The sequence below is a fragment of the Astyanax mexicanus genome, chromosome 13, assembly GCF_023375975.1.
Source record: "Astyanax mexicanus isolate ESR-SI-001 chromosome 13, AstMex3_surface, whole genome shotgun sequence".
Lineage (NCBI taxonomy): Eukaryota > Metazoa > Chordata > Actinopteri > Characiformes > Acestrorhamphidae > Astyanax > Astyanax mexicanus.
Window position 1 is genome coordinate 23,242,172 of NC_064420.1, and position 16,095 is coordinate 23,258,266.

The following is a 16,095-nucleotide window of genomic DNA, read 5'->3' on the forward strand; positions in this document are numbered from 1 at the left end:
GTGACACCCCTAGTGTGTATTGTGTAGATTATATGTGTTGAGTGTGTAGATTATATGTAGTGTGTGTGTAGATTATATGTGGTGTGTGTGTAGATTATATGTGGTGTGTGTGTAGATTATATGTGGTGTGTGTGTGGATTATATGTGGTGTGTGTGTAGATTATATGTGGTGTGTGTGTAGATTATATGTGGTGTGTGTGTAGATTATATGAGTTGTGTTTGTGTAGATTATATGTGGTGTGTGTGTGTAGATTATATGTGGTGAGTGTGTAGATTATATGTGGTGTGTGTGAGTAAATTATATGTGTTATGTGTGTTTATATTATATGTGGTGTGTGTGTAGATTATATGTGGTGTGTGGATTATAGGTGGTGCGTGTAGATTATATGTTGTGTGTGTGAGGAGATTATATATGGTATGTGTGTGTAGATTATATGTAGTGTGTGTGTAGATTATATGTGTTGTGTGTGTAGATTATATGTGGTGTGTGTGTGTGTAGATTATATGTGGTGTGTGTAGATTATATGTGGTGTGTGTGTGTTTATTATATGTGGTGTGTGTAGATTATATATGGTGTGTTTGTGTGTAGATTATATGTGGTGTGTGGATTATAGGTGGTGCGTGTAGATTATATGTTGTGTGTGTGAGGAGATTATATATGGTATGTGTGTGTAGATTATATGTAGCGTGTGTGTAGATTATATGTGGTGTGTGTAGATTATATGTGGTGTGTGTAGATTATATGTGGTATGTGTGTGTAGATTATATGTAGTGTGTGTAAATTATATGTAGTGTGTGTAGATTATATATGGTGTGTATTGTGTAGATTATATGTGTTGAGTGTGTAGATTATATGTAGTGTGTGTGTAGATTATATGTGGTGTGTGTGTAGATTATATGTGGTGTGTGTGGATTATATGTGGTGTGTGTGTAGATATGTGATGTGTGTGTAGATTATATGTGGTGTGTGTGTAGATTATTTGTGGTGTGTGTAGATTATATGTAGTGTGTGTGTAGATTATATGTGGTGTGTGTGTAGATTATATGTGGTGTGTGTGGATTATATGTGGTGTGTGTGTAGATATATGTGATGTGTGTGTAGATTATATGTGGTGTGTGTGTAGATTATTTGTGGTGTGTGTAGATTATATGTGGTGAGTGTGTAGATTATATGTAGTGTGTGTGTGTAGATTATATGTAGTGTGTGTGTGTAGATTATATGTGGTGTGTGTGGATTATATATGGTGTTTCAGGAGATTATATGTGGTATGTGTGTGTAGGTTATATGTGGAATGTGTGTAGATTATATGTAGTGTGTGTGAGTAGATTATCTGTGGTGTGTGTGAGGAGATTATATGTGGTGTGTGTGTGTAGATTATATATGGTGTGTGTGTGAGTAGATGATGTGGTTTGTGTGAGGAGATTATATGTAGTGTGTGTGAGTAGATTATCTGTGGTGTGTGTGAGGAGATTATATGTAGTGTGTGTGAGTAGATTATCTGTGGTGTGTGTGTGTAGATTATATGTGGTGTGTGTGTAGATTATATGTGGTGAGTGTGTAGATTATATGTAGTGAGTGTGAGTAGATTATCTGTGGTGTGTGTGAGGAGATTATATGTGGTATGTGTGTGTAGATTACATGTGGTATGTGTGTGTAGATTATATGTAGTGTGTGTAGATTATATGTGGTGTGTCTGAGTAGATTATCTGTGGTGTGTGTGAGGAGATTATATGTGGTGTGTGTGTGTAGATTATATGTGGTGTGTGCAGGGGCGTAGCAGCAAATTCTGGGCCCTGTACACCCTCTATGTTAATGGGCCCCTATCCATGCCAGTAAACAAAGGAAAGTGAGCGAAAAAAAAAATCAGGATTTTCATGGGCCCCTCTCCCTACTCGGGCCCTGGGTAGTCAGGTCCACTTTTCCCCCCACTACCACGCCCATGGGTGTGTGTGTGAGTAGATGATGTGGTTTTTGTGAGGAGATTATATGTGGTATGTGTGTAGATTATATGTAGTGTGTGTGTAGATTATATGTGGTGAGTGTGTAGATTATATGTAGTGAGTGTGAGTAGATTATATGTGGTATGTGTGTGTAGATTATATGTGGTATGTGTGTGTAGATTATATGTAGTGTGTGTGTAGATTATCTGTGGTGTGTGTGAGGAGATTATATGTGGTATGTGTGTGTAGATTATATGTAGTGTGTGTGTAGATTATATGTGGTATGTGTGTGTAGATTATATGTAGTGTGTGTGTAGATTATATGTGGTGTGTGTGTGTAGATTATCTGTGGTGTGTGTGAGGAGATTATATGTGGTATGTGTGTGTAGATTATATGTAGTGTGTGTAGATTATATGTGGTGTGTGTGAGTAGATTATCTGTGGTGTGTGTGAGGAGATTATATGTGGTGTGTGTGTGTAGATTATATGTGGTGTGTGTGAGTAGATGATGTGTTTTTTGTGAGGAGATTATATGTGGTATGTGTGTAGATTATATGTAGTGTGTGTGTAGATTATATGTGGTGAGTGTGTAGATTATATGTAGTGAGTGTGAGTAGATTATCTGTGGTGTGTGTGAGGAGATTATATGTGGTATGTGTGTGTAGATTACATGTGGTATGTGTGTGTAGATTATATGTAGTGTGTGTGTAGATTATCTGTGGTGTGTGTGAGGAGATTATATGTGGTATGTGTGTGTAGATTATATGTAGTGTGTGTGTAGATTATATGTGGTGTGTGTGTGTGTGTGTATTATTACATTACATTACATTACATTTGGCAGACACTTTTGTCCAAAGCGACTTACAATAGTCAAGTACAATGTAAAATAAGTTTAAAGGTAAAACATCTTTGGATAGGGCCTAAAGGAGGTCAAAGGGGAATAATAGGATAGGGGAGTGAAGGAGGGAAAAAGGAAATGAGGTTAGAAGTAGTTAGTGTGTTAGAGGTGTTAAGAGAGTAAGTGCTCTTTGAAGAGCTCTGTCTTCAGGAGTTTATTAAAGATAGCGAGAGATTCTCCTGATCTGGTAGTGGAAGGTAGTTTGTTCCACCATTGGGGAACTCTGTATGAGAACAGTCTGGATTGCTTTGTGTGAGTGTTTGGCAAAGCGAGGCGACGTTCATTGGAGGAGCGCAGCGGCCGGGAGGTAGCGTAAGTCTTCAGGAGCGAGTGCAGGTAGGAAGGAGCCTGTTCTGTCATCACCTTGTAGGCGATTGTAAGAGCTTTGAATTTGATGCGAGCATCAACTGGTAGCCAATGGAGCTCAATGAGCAGCGGGGTGACATGTGCCCGTTTTGGCTGGTTGAAGACCAGACGTGCTGCTGCGTTCTGGATCATCTGGAGTGGTTTTACTACACAGGCCGGGAGGCCAGTTAGCAGGGCATTGCAGTAGTCGAGGCGTGAGATGACGACTGCTTGCACCAGGAGTTGGGTGGCCTGTTGCGTCAAGAACGGTCTAATTTTTCGGATGTTATAGAGCGCAAAGCGGCAGGACCGAGCAACTGAGGCCACATGGTGCGTGAAGGAGAGTTGGTCATCAACCAGAACACCCAGGTTCCTAGCAACCTTTGTTGGTGAGAGAGAGAGAGAGTCGATGTTTATAGAGAGGTTGTGTTGAAAAGATGGTTTTGCTGGTATAACCAGAAGTTCAGTCTTTGAGAGATTTAATTGAAGGTGATGCGTGTGTGTGATGTGTGTGTGTGTAGATTATATGTGGTGTGTGTAGATTATATGTGGTGTGTGTGTAGATTATATGTGGTGTGTGTGGATTATATGTGGTGTGTGTGTAGATTGTATGTGGTGTGTGTGTAGATTATATGTGGTGGGTGTGTGTAGATTATATGTGGTGGGTGTGTGTAGATTATATGAGGTGTGTGTGTGTAGATTATATGTGGTGTGTGTGTGTAGATTATATGTGGTGAGTGTGTAGATTATATGTGGTGTGTGTGTGTAGATTATATGAGGTGTGTGTGTGTAGATTATATGTGGTGTGTGTGTGTAGATTATATGTGGTGAGTGTGTAGATTATATGTGGTGTGTGTGGATTATAGGTGGTGCGTGTAGATTATATGTTGTGTGTGAGGAGATTATATATGGTATGTGTGTGTAGATTATATGTAGTGTGTGTGTAGATTATATGTGGTGTGTGTAGATTATATGTGGTGTGTGTGTGTGTGTGTGTGTGTGTAGATTATATGTGGTGTGTGTAGATTATATGTGGTGTGTGTGAGTTTATTATATGTGGTGTGTGTGTAGATTATATATGGTGTGTGTGTAGATTATATGTGGTGTGTGTGTGTGTGTGTGTGTAGATTATATGTGGTGTGTGTGTGTGTGTGTGCGTGGATTATATGTGGTGTGTGTAGATTATATATGGTGTGTGTGTGTGGATTATATGTGGTATGTGTTTGTGTGTGTGTAGATTATATGTGGTGTGTGTGGATTATATGTGGTGTGTGTAGATTATATATGGTGTGTGTGTGTGGATTATATGTGGTGTGTGTGTAGATTATTGGTGGTGTGTGTGTGTGGATTATATGTGGTATGTGTGTGTGTGGATTATATGTGGTGTGTGTGTGTGGATTATATGTGTTGTGTGTGTAGATTATATGTGGTGAGTGTGTAGATTATATGTGGTGTGTGTGTGTGTGTGTATGTAGATTATATGTGGTCTGTGTGTGTGTGTGTTTGTGTAGATTATATGTGGTGTGTATGTTGTGTGTGTAGATTATATGTGGTGTTTGTGTGTGTGTGTGTATGTAGATTATATGTGGTGTGTGTGTGTGTGTGTTTGTGTAGATTATATGTGGTGAGTGTGTGTGTAGATTACATGTGGTGTGTGTGTGTGTGTTTGTGTAGATTATATGTGGTGTGTGTGTGTGTGTGTATGTAGATTATATGTGGTGTGTGTGTGTGTGTGTTTGTGTAGATTATATGTGGTGAGTGTGTGTGTAGATTATATGTGGTATGTGTGTGTGTGTGTTTGTGTAGATTATATGTGGTGTGTATGTTGTGTGTGTAGATTATATGTGGTGTTTGTGTGTGTGTGTGTATGTAGATTATATGTGGTGTGTGTGTGTGTGTGTTTGTGTAGATTATATGTGGTGAGTGTGTGTGTAGATTACATGTGGTGTGTGTGTGTGTGTTTGTGTAGATTATATGTGGTGTGTGTGTGTGTGTATGTAGATTATATGTGGTGTGTGTGTGTGTGTTTGTGTAGATTATATGTGGTGAGTGTGTGTGTAGATTATATGTGGTGTGTGTGTGTGTGTGTGTTTGTGTATGTAGATTATATGTGGTGTGTGTGTGTGTGTAGATGTGGTGAGTGTGTGTGTAGATTATATGTGGTGTGTGTGTGTGTGTGTTTGTGTAGATTATATGTGGTGTGTGTGTGTATGTAGATTATATGTGGTGTGTATGTGTGTGTTTGTGTAGATTATATGTGGTGAGTGTGTGTGTAGATTACATGTGGTGTGTGTGTGTGTTTGTGTAGATTATATGTGGTGTGTGTGTGTGTGTATGTAGATTATATGTGGTGTGTGTGTGTGTGTTTGTGTAGATTATATGTGGTGAGTGTGTGTGTGTTTGTGTAGATTATATGTGGTGAGTGTGTGTGTAGATTATATGTGGTGTGTGTGTGTGTATGTAGATTATATGTGGTGTGTGTGTGTGTGTGTTTGTGTAGATTATATGTGGTGAGTGTGTGTGTAGATTATATGTGGTGTGTGTGTGTGTTTGTGTAGATTATATGTGGTGTGTGTGTATGTAGATTATATGTGGTGTGTGTGTGTGTGTTTGTGTAGATTATATGTGGTGAGTGTGTGTGTAGATTACATGTGGTGTGTGTGTGTGTTTGTGTAGATTATATGTGGTGTGTGTGTGTGTATGTAGATTATATGTGGTGTGTGTGTGTGTGTTTGTGTAGATTATATGTGGTGAGTGTGTGTGTGTGTAGATTATATGTGGTGAGTGTGTGTGTAGATTATATGTGGTGTGTGTGTGTGTGTATGTAGATTATATGTGGTGTGTGTGTGTGTTTGTGTAGATTATATGTGGTGAGTGTGTGTGTAGATTATATGTGGTGTGTGTGTGTGTGTGTTTGTGTAGATTATATGTGGTGTGTGTGTATGTAGATTATATGTGGTGTGTGTGTGTGTGTGTTTGTGTAGATTATATGTGGTGAGTGTGTGTGTAGATTACATGTGGTGTGTGTGTGTGTTTGTGTAGATTATATGTGGTGTGTGTGTGTATGTAGATTATATGTGGTGTGTGTGTGTGTGTGTGTGTGTTTGTGTAGATTATATGTGGTGAGTGTGTGTGTAGATTACATGTGGTGTGTGTGTGTTTGTGTAGATTATATGTGGTGTGTGTGTGTTTTAATTAAAGGTTCTGTTGGTTTTGTTTACAGAGTTTACAGGGAAGTTTGAGGTGGTGGGTCCAGAAGCTCCTGTTTTCAGTGTTTCTGGTTCTGATGTCGTTCTGTCGTGTTCTGTACGAGAGCTACATAGTCAAAACATCATGGTGAACACTGTGGATATGAACGTTACTTGGTCCAGATCAGACCTGAGAGATTCACTGGTTCATCTCTACGGGAATCATAAAAATCTAAACACAGATCAGAATCCTTCTTACAGAGGAAGAACCGCTGTGTTTAAAGAGCAGCTGAAGAATGGAAACGCCTCACTGAAACTCTCCAACATTCGGGTTTCTGATGAAGGAGAATACACATGCAGAGTTGACTCTAAGATCTGGGAGGATTCTAAAACTTTTAAACTCTCAGTTGAAGGTAAACATTTCAGTTGAGATGTGTTTCAGGTCGTGTTCACACATATCTGAAAGTCTTTCTCTGTGTTTCAGCTTCCTGATTACACAAATACGAAGTTATAAGTCACTGAAAATGTGGGGAGAGCATGATTCTCATGTGAACGTGCAAAACACAGCTTTTAAAAACACACTGAATGTTACATGTGCAAGCTTTGAGATGTAATGCAATAATTGTTTTCAGCACAAATAGAAAACACTGAATTTTCTAGCATAATTCCACTTTTCTGTGTAATCAGCAGTGTCTAGTCGATGCAGACACTCTGGTGTTTTAAACAGTAACATAGCAAAAGTCTATATATCTACGTGTGAGATTGAGGTGTCCAGATTAGTTGTTTAAACACAGCAAGAAAAACTATTCAGAAATATACAGATATGTGTGAACAAGGCTTGAAGTACTAATTACAGTTTTAATAAATATTTATATAAAAGTAATTAATACCACACTCTTGGATGTTTTGATTATTTTCTTCACAGCTGTGGGAAGTGAACCAGTGATCACTATGGAGAAATATGAATCAGGAAAGTTCAGTTTACTGTGTGAATCTAAAGGCTGGCGTCCTGAACCTGAGCTTCAGTGGAGGAACAGTAAAGGAGTTAATCTGACTGCAGAAACAGAAACTCAGGCAGTCGCTGATCTCTTTAATGTGAAAAGCAGAATCACAGTAGAGAAAATTGACTCATACTACTGCTCAGTGACACAGAGAGTTCATGTGAAGGAGGGATGGATCGATGCTCAATCCCTGTTTGGTGAGTTACTCCACACTTCTACACACTCATTGATATAGTGTAAGTAGATGTATAAGCACATTTTGATAAATGACAAATGTTTGTTTTTGTATCTTTGTGAATTTGTTTGAAAGTTTATTATTTTTATACAATCTAGTAGTGTAGTTTTACCACAACCAAACTGTATAATTTCTAATATATAATACAATATTTGATATCATATCTTATATCATATATATACACATCCTGATGTAGAATCACACATGTGCATCTCCATTGCTCCTTGACCTCCTGTCAAAGAACTGGTCACACACACACACACACACACACACTCACACACACACACACACACACACACACAATCAAAATAGCCTCACAAATACTACATTTACAGAAAAGTTCTGGGCATTACTGCAGATGAAGACGACAGTGGCTACTTGTAGGTGACATATAATTAAATTCAACCTCAAACATGAAACTAACTTTACTCCAGAACTGCACTCCCTATGTTATTTGCACTCTGTGGGCTGCAGAGCTTTTGTGGGTTTTGTGGGGCGTTTGTGGTTTATGTGGAAATTGAAGTGTTAAAGAAGAGTTTGCGATAGTTTGGCTTATTTTAAATCATAAATGATGTGAATAAGAGAAAGCTAGAACATGACATTTAATTTATTTTATTAATAAAGCAATAATGCTGCACACACTTGCTTAAAAAAAAGTTGTGAACTTTGTTTTTCATCTTTGCATGACATTCTAAGCACATCCGTGGAATGTTGATGTTTGAACCATATTTATAGCTGAGTAACTTTTGCCATGAGTCAACAATGTTGACAAGACTTTGGAAGGCCTCATTTTCCACTGTATTAGAAGGAACCATATGATTTACCAGGTAAAGAGTTATTGCTTCTGTTACTTCTCTCCATCGTTTACTCGTTTTTTCATATGGAGTGCCTCTCTCAAATGCTCGTGTTAGCTTTATTTGTTTTGGTCCAGTTGTAGTGTTAGCTTCTGCTAGCTGTGGTTTAGCTTATCTTTTGGTTACGTACTTAACTTTTAGCGTATTGTTTGAGACCATCGCCTCAACTGGTTATACAGCTTTGTTGTGTTGCCGTCCAACACTTCTGTGCAAATCCTTTAAATCACCAATGTTTGTAGGGATGCCACATTTCAGAAATAAAAATAAGGGACACCCACCAGAGATCCAATTCTGTGAAATCAAAACCTAATTATATAATTATAAATTTGATATATATTTAAGTAAAATAAATAATTAACATTTTTTGTATTTTATTTTATATTTTTATTAATCGGTATATATTTATATACAAAAATATAAACATTTTGACACAAAATACACAGAAGGCTCTAGAAACAGTTTTAATCTAAAAAATGTATATATAATAAATAATAAAAAATTACAAATGTATTAATTTATTCATTATCTGTTAATACTTTAGTATAATTTGTTTTTTAAATGGCCATATTGGTTAAACACAGGATGCAAAATTTAGTTGCCAAATAAAGGATGATTCAGTAATATACGGGACGTGTGGCAACTGTACTTGTTTCTGTTGCTTGGGAAGCTTGGGAAAATACAAACCAGGTCAACATTACTGATGTCGACATTTGTTTTGGGACCAACTCTTCCCCTGTGCGATTGTAAAAAAGGGGAGGGGAAGTAAAGAATGGTGTGTTATGATTGGTTTATGTGCATGCCACAGTGTGACCAAAGATGCCGTTTTTGAAGATAAAGCTTTCACACTTCAAACACACTCAGACAGGGCCATTCTACTCAGTGTCTTAGGTTTTTGCATTTGGAATTCCAATGATTTATTAAACATATTCAATAAAATAAATGGATGCTAATTAATCAAAAAATAAAATTATATGTATATATATATATATATATATATATATATATATATATATATATATATATATATATATATATATATATATATATATACATATATTCCACTGGGTATCCATCTAGGCCAGGGTATTTGCTGATTTGCATATAACTCGTATCTTAATATATATCCTCTAAAGTTTTTTAGCTAATATGAGTCTCTCAAGATATTAAAGTTTATCTTTAGATTTAGTTGTGTACAGAAAGCTATATTATTATTTAAATGTAATATTTGTTTTTACAGGATTATTTAATTGTTATTTCACCAATTTTAGTATTTTCGTTCGGTAGAGCAGTGTGTGGGGAAGAACAACTGGATTTCAGCTCTTACTCATAAATATATTAATGACATGCAAACTTCTCGCCCCTGATTGGCTAACAGCATTGTGATGGGATCTGCAGTGGGTGGTTGCAAGCCAAGCTGGGCGAAGCCTTGAATCCTAATTTACGGGTTGACGTCAGTCCGGGGCTTTTCCTGATTCACTTGATTTAGTTTGTTTTTGTTTTTTAGTTGGCTAATGCAGGCAGTGTAGGTAGAAGAACAATTTCACATGCAGCAGCTCATACAACTTAAACTGACCTATTGTACTTTAAAAAGAGCAAGTACTAAATTGTTTCTAGAGAAATGACACTTTTAAATAGTAACTCAGTTGCTTGGTCAAACATCAGGATATCAAAATGTGCTGGTGTAATCAAATGATGTTTATGAATATTTTCAGAATGGGACACTGTATAATCTTTGTCTAATTTAGCAATGCTGTTTATTAAATCAATAAATCAATATGTTTGTCAAGTTTATTTTAAATTTTAAAATGAAATGATAACTCCTCTAATAAACATTTTTAAAGTTACGTAAACAACTTAGATGCAGAGATCTCAGGGGGAGAATGGGTGCTATAATGATACTATGGGACATGACCAGCATCTTCTCCTGTGAAACAAAGGGTCATAATTATAGAAGCTAAAGAACAGTGTTATATGCACTGGAGGTTACAGAGTAAATTATTCTATTGTCAACAAGATAATAGTCTGTGTGTGTAAAGGTATGGTGTACTTGAGAATACAAAGAAGCAGGCTCTGGCTTTAGACCAAAAAGTCTATGTCCTTTATAAATGTTCTAAGCACATTGGCAGATGTAGACAGAACAGTAGTTCTACTGAATTCTTGATTCAGCACAGGCTCAAATCACAAATGTAGGTCTTCACCCAACACAAGAGAATGTAAAGACAGATCTTGACTACTGATAAAAAACTCAGCAGTATTCCAGTAGTAATATTTTAATGTAGAGTCTATCAACTAACAAGAGCTACAGATTAAGCAAATACACAAGCAAAGGTTGTAGGTCCTAAACATGAAATTCACAAAGTACAAAGAATATAGATGGGTGCAGTTAAATAAGCATTTGCTCTGTAGTTGCATTCCTGTTTAACACTCTAGATGACTAATTTTTGGGACAACTTGACATTTGACGTTTTTACAGAAGAAATAAGTTTTCCTATTTAATATGTATTTATAGTATTGTATTTATTTATTTTCCTATTATTTTAACCCAAAGAAATATTAACAACTTAATTTAGGTCAATCTCATATTTTTCTGCCTTAAGTAACAGGTAACTAGCTATATTAATAGCCAGAGTGGATCTGAGCATTCCCACTAGTTCTGTCAGGGACTATCAGGGATCACTGTTGTGATAAATGAAAATTAGGGAAAATTTCAGCTGTTTTCGTTCACAGAAAGAGTAAACTCCAGCCCAGGAGCTGTGCAAAAAAGCATCAACTGTACAGTCAGTACAGTTAATAAGTTTTACTGGTCTCTAGGGACGCAACGGTTACAGTGTGCCCACGGTTCGGTTCGTATCGCGGTTCTTGGGCCACGATATCGGCTGGTTTTGATACATCAATATTAGAGCTTAGATTCTCTGCCTGAACATATGGCATATGTTTTTAATGCTATTTTTTTTTATATAAAGCTCTGACATGATAATCACAATTTATGTGTTTCTCAGATTGATCTCTCTGATGTGATGTGTAAAAACTAATAAAACTTAGCAAACTCACTCTAAAACCAATTAAAACTAACTGAATTGGACGTCAAAAAGGTGTAAACAAAATAAAATGAAACTATAATGAAACATTCAAAATTATTATAACCTGAAGTAACAAATCACACTGTTTAAAAAAATCACTAGTTGTTATAGTCAGGCAGCGCTGTGTTTAGCTGTTCTTACACATTTTTATTAAATAATAGGTCTGCACTCCATCAGTGTTGTAGTGTTCATTAACATCATTCTAAACAGATTTCGCTCATTTAAACAGCCCAAAAACAGCCAGTTTATGATGGTGTGGAGAAGGAGGAACACTCACTGCAACCATAAACCTGCAACCCTGGCCATTCAGTACCAGAGCGTTCATTCTGCACTTCTCTTCGTTCTCTCTCTCGTCCCCCTTACCTTATATATATAACTAATCTGTAGTTCAGTTGTTGGTTTGAACAGATAACAATGATGCATAACATTTATAACTGATCATAGATATAAAAGCATCTACAGCTGAAATTTCCTGATTTCTTTACGTTCATTGTTCACATCATGTAGAATGTATTTCTATTTTTTGCAATAATTTGTAAAATATTCTAACTTAAAATATACAAAACAGTTACACAAAAAATGAAATACTGTGTGAAAACATCAGGGGGTATCGTATTATAATTATTGTACACTGCTCAAAAACAAAATTACTGGAACACTTATTAATCACATGTGAACAAGACCCTGATATACTTGGGGCCCTATTTTAGTGATCAATAGGCGAGCCGTAAACCGTGCACCATGCAGCTTGATTTAGGGTGTCTGTGTGTCTTTGCTATAGTAAAGACGCAAAAAATACAAACGCAATTGTTTTTGCTGTGTTAACAAGACAGGTTCAAGGCATGAAAATAGACTGCTGATGATGTGTAAAATAGCAATAAGCTTGTGTCCTGTGCAGGGTGTAAGATAGGACCCTGCCATGAGAAGTAGGTCCTAATGTATTAAATAGCACAAATGCCAAAAAAAAGGATTTGGTAAGGAAGTATATGGCTCACAAACTAGACATACACTCAGCGGCTATCTTTATTAACACTACCATGAAGAAGTGAGACCAAGGAGAGGTAGTGTACAATGCGAAACAGAATAAACCCACTCTTCATCATGATTTCACCATGATAACCCACACCCGCTCTGATTTCAATGTATCAATGCAATTATTTAATTACTTTAATAAACCCTTTCAATATAGTCTGCTTGTGTTTCAGTTTATTCCACCGTTAATTACCTCTGTTCAGTAAAAAAAAACATGTTCTCAGAGCAGGGATTATCCATTTTATAAACAAATAAAAAATGGTGATGATGGTAACCCTCACAGCCCTACTTGTTGAGTGTTTTTGTATTTATGTTTGCTTAATGCATGCATTAGCATAAGCAATGTGTATCTGTTAATCTTGTCTTTATAAAGCCATTTTGGTTTTAGCAGATCAGGTGTTTTGATTGAAAGAATAAGTATAAGGTCATTTTGTTATTTTTTTGATTATATACATAATAAATGTAATATTATTAATATTGACAGCTATAGATGCATTTTTTTCTACCAGATTATCCATTAATCAGAAATTGATTAATCAGAAATTGAACAAATTGATTAAAGAAATATTCAGTTTAAACTGTTTTTCAGTCAGTCCATAAGCAGTTTAAACTGTTTTAACTTATTCTAGAACTGATAAGCAGTATCAGTATTGGTGAGGAAAAACACGCTTTAGGTCTTGTAGAAATCCGTGACTGGAAGCAGAATTGTAACTGAATGTTTTGATTGTGTTTCAGAGCATGTACCCAGTGAAGCTGGGAAAATTGTTGGAATTACCATTGGTGTACTTTTACTTGTGGGTGTCCTGCCTGGAGTCGTTTTTTACATCTGTAACGGTAAGCTATCTCTCTCTGTTAGTGGATGCCTGCAACACATTTTACAACATCTCTCTTTTCCTTGAATAGATTTACATGTCTTAAAATGCACACTGCTGAGATCACTTCTTGTGTACAACTCTGTCACATGATCTGTTTCTGTAAAATTTCCACACCTGAATATCTGTTCCTTTATTTCATTAGGACCTTTTTATTCTCCTGGAGTAATATAGTAAAATACACATTTAGTAAACCACGGTGAAAGGGTAACAGTTCAGATGGGAGTCAGATGCTTGTGATACTTAATACAAAGGTCAAAAACAGAGAGTGCAGTCTTAATACAGCGGAGGGTCAAAACCAAATAGAGACATGCAAAATATCAGAACCAAATTACGAGCCAAAATAGTGTCGAACAATAGAGTACCAAAAAAAAGATAAACACAGACCAAACAGAGCAAAGAGAAAAAAATTGGTCATACAGAGGAATAAAAACAGAATGAGAATGCTCAGTATGTCAGTGGTAAAATGGGAAAAGCAGATGTTATGGCCTGGAAAAACAGACCAGTAACAGAAGCTAAGACGAGACTCGCTCACTCATTTCATGTCCAGACCAAAAAAGTACTGACCACAGAAATTAATTTTGAATCAATTTTGAATTCAAAGTAGCATTTTCTTCAGGTATAAGAAGCCTAACATAAAAAGCAACCCAAACTAACTAAATTTTTAAAACTAAACTAACAATAATAAACAGAACAAAATACATAAATCTTCCCTCCCTCCCTAACTAACAAAACACAGGAGAAAATAAGTCATTTAATGATTCATAATGTCAGATGCATGTTGGAAAGTGAAGTGAAGTTTGCCCATAACGGGAAGGGTAAAGTCAGAGTTTTGGACTTCATATTAAGTATCAGGTTTGACAAAAAAAAGCCCATGTAGGCTGACGGACTACACATGATGACCCTCAACATCTCCAGGTGCCCCACTAACTGGACTTCTTGGGGCAGCCCCTTGGACGGCTGCCACAATAAGCTCTGGACAAACTGGGAGATCAGCTCAAAGGATAACCCCTAGGATGTGGAGCTGACTTATTAGGATGATGTTGATGAATGTCAACGACCAAGCCAAGATCCAGCAAGTGTGAAGCAGGAATAAAACTCCTCTGGTTAGATCCTCTGGCTCATACCCTCCCAGATCCCAGTCGATCAAGTTCTGAAGAACATTCCACACCGAGTCCAGCGAACAGCATAATCAGACGTCCTATCAAAACTCACCAGATGTGAAGGGGTCAAATCAAGTTTAGCCTTGACTGACTTTATTGACTGGGCAAATCCAATCGATTGTAAGAGCTCACCCAGAAAGGGAATTGAACCCAGGTCTTCTGGTTCACAGCACAGCCTCCTAACTGGGTGAGCAACCTAGAAAATGTTGGTCAAAAAAATTAAGGGAATACTAAAATAACACATCATAGATTACAATGAATAAAATATTCCAGTATTTATTACATAGTGGAATGCGTTGAGAAAAAAAATTATATTAACATTAATAACATGTAATTCATGTAAATCAATTTTATAATCCCATGGATGTCTGGATTTGGAATCATCCTCAAAATTAAAGTGGAAAATCAAATGACAGACTGATCCAACTTCAGTGGAAATTCCTCAAGACAAGTTAAAATGAGGCTCAGTAGTGTGTATGACCTCCCTACAACTCCTGGGCATGCTCCTGATGAGGAGGTGCATGTTCTCCTGAGGAATCTCCTCCCAGACCTGGATTAAAGCATCAGTAACTCCTGGACAGTCTGTGGTGCAGTGTGGTGTTGGAGGATGGAGCGAGACATGCTGTTCCAGCTGAATTAGATTCAGGCCTTGCACTGCTCCTCCTGTTCCTTCTTGCACAAAGGAGTAGGTAGCGGTCCTGCTGCTGGGTTGTTGCCCTCCTACGGCCTCCTCCATAAGAAAAGCCCACAAAGAACAAAGGATGCCAGGGAGAAGCTGGCTTTATCAGGAGAAAGGGAAAAAGGACAAACAAAAATTTGTTCCTCCAACAAAGAAAAATACTGAAAAACTGAACAGGGAAAACACAGACACAGCCTTCCTTCCACATTTAAATGAGGCTTTTTAATCTTATAGTTTTTTTTGAGAGAGAGAGTAAAAAGGTTCATAGTTACTTTTAATTATCTCTCTTGCTGCAGATGGTGTCACTGTGCAAAAGCACACCTCAGGCACCTCTGTTTGTGGCATGCTTGCAGAAATGGCTTCTTTCGCATCACTCTCCCATACAGCTTCTCCTTGTGCAAAGTGCGCTGTATTGTTGACCGATGCACAGTGACACCATCTGCAGCAAGATGGAGTGACACCATCTGCAGCTCTTTGGAGGTGGTCTGTGAATTGTCCTTGACTGTTCTCACCATTCTTCTTCTCTGCCTTTCTGATATTTTTCTTGTCCTGCCACTTCTGAGCTTAACAAGAACTGTCCCTGTGGTCTTCCATTTCCTTACTATGTTCCTCACAGTGGAAACTGACAGGTTAAATCTCTGAGACAACTTTTTGTATCCTTCCCCTGAACAACTATGTTGAACAATCTTTGTTTTTAGATCATTTGAGAGTTGTTTTGATGAGCCCATGATGCCACTCTTCAGAGGAGATTCAAATAGCAGAACAACTTGCAATTGGCCACCTTAAATACCTTTTCTCATGATTGGA

At 37.1% G+C, this 16,095-nt stretch overlaps 1 protein-coding gene across 2 annotated transcripts in view; it reads left to right on the forward strand.

Annotated features, from left to right (window-relative positions):
* The window catches only part of LOC103038098 (ribonuclease inhibitor-like), a 316,182-nt gene that overhangs the window by 53,157 nt on the left and 246,930 nt on the right, over nt 1-16,095 (forward strand). For both annotated transcript variants that reach the window (XM_049463187.1, XM_049463188.1), the window contains exons 3-5: nt 6,408-6,785; nt 7,298-7,570; nt 13,310-13,408. In XM_049463187.1, coding sequence (XP_049319144.1) covers nt 6,408-6,785; nt 7,298-7,570; nt 13,310-13,408 — 750 coding nt within the window. The remainder of the gene's footprint in view (nt 1-6,407; nt 6,786-7,297; nt 7,571-13,309; nt 13,409-16,095) is intronic.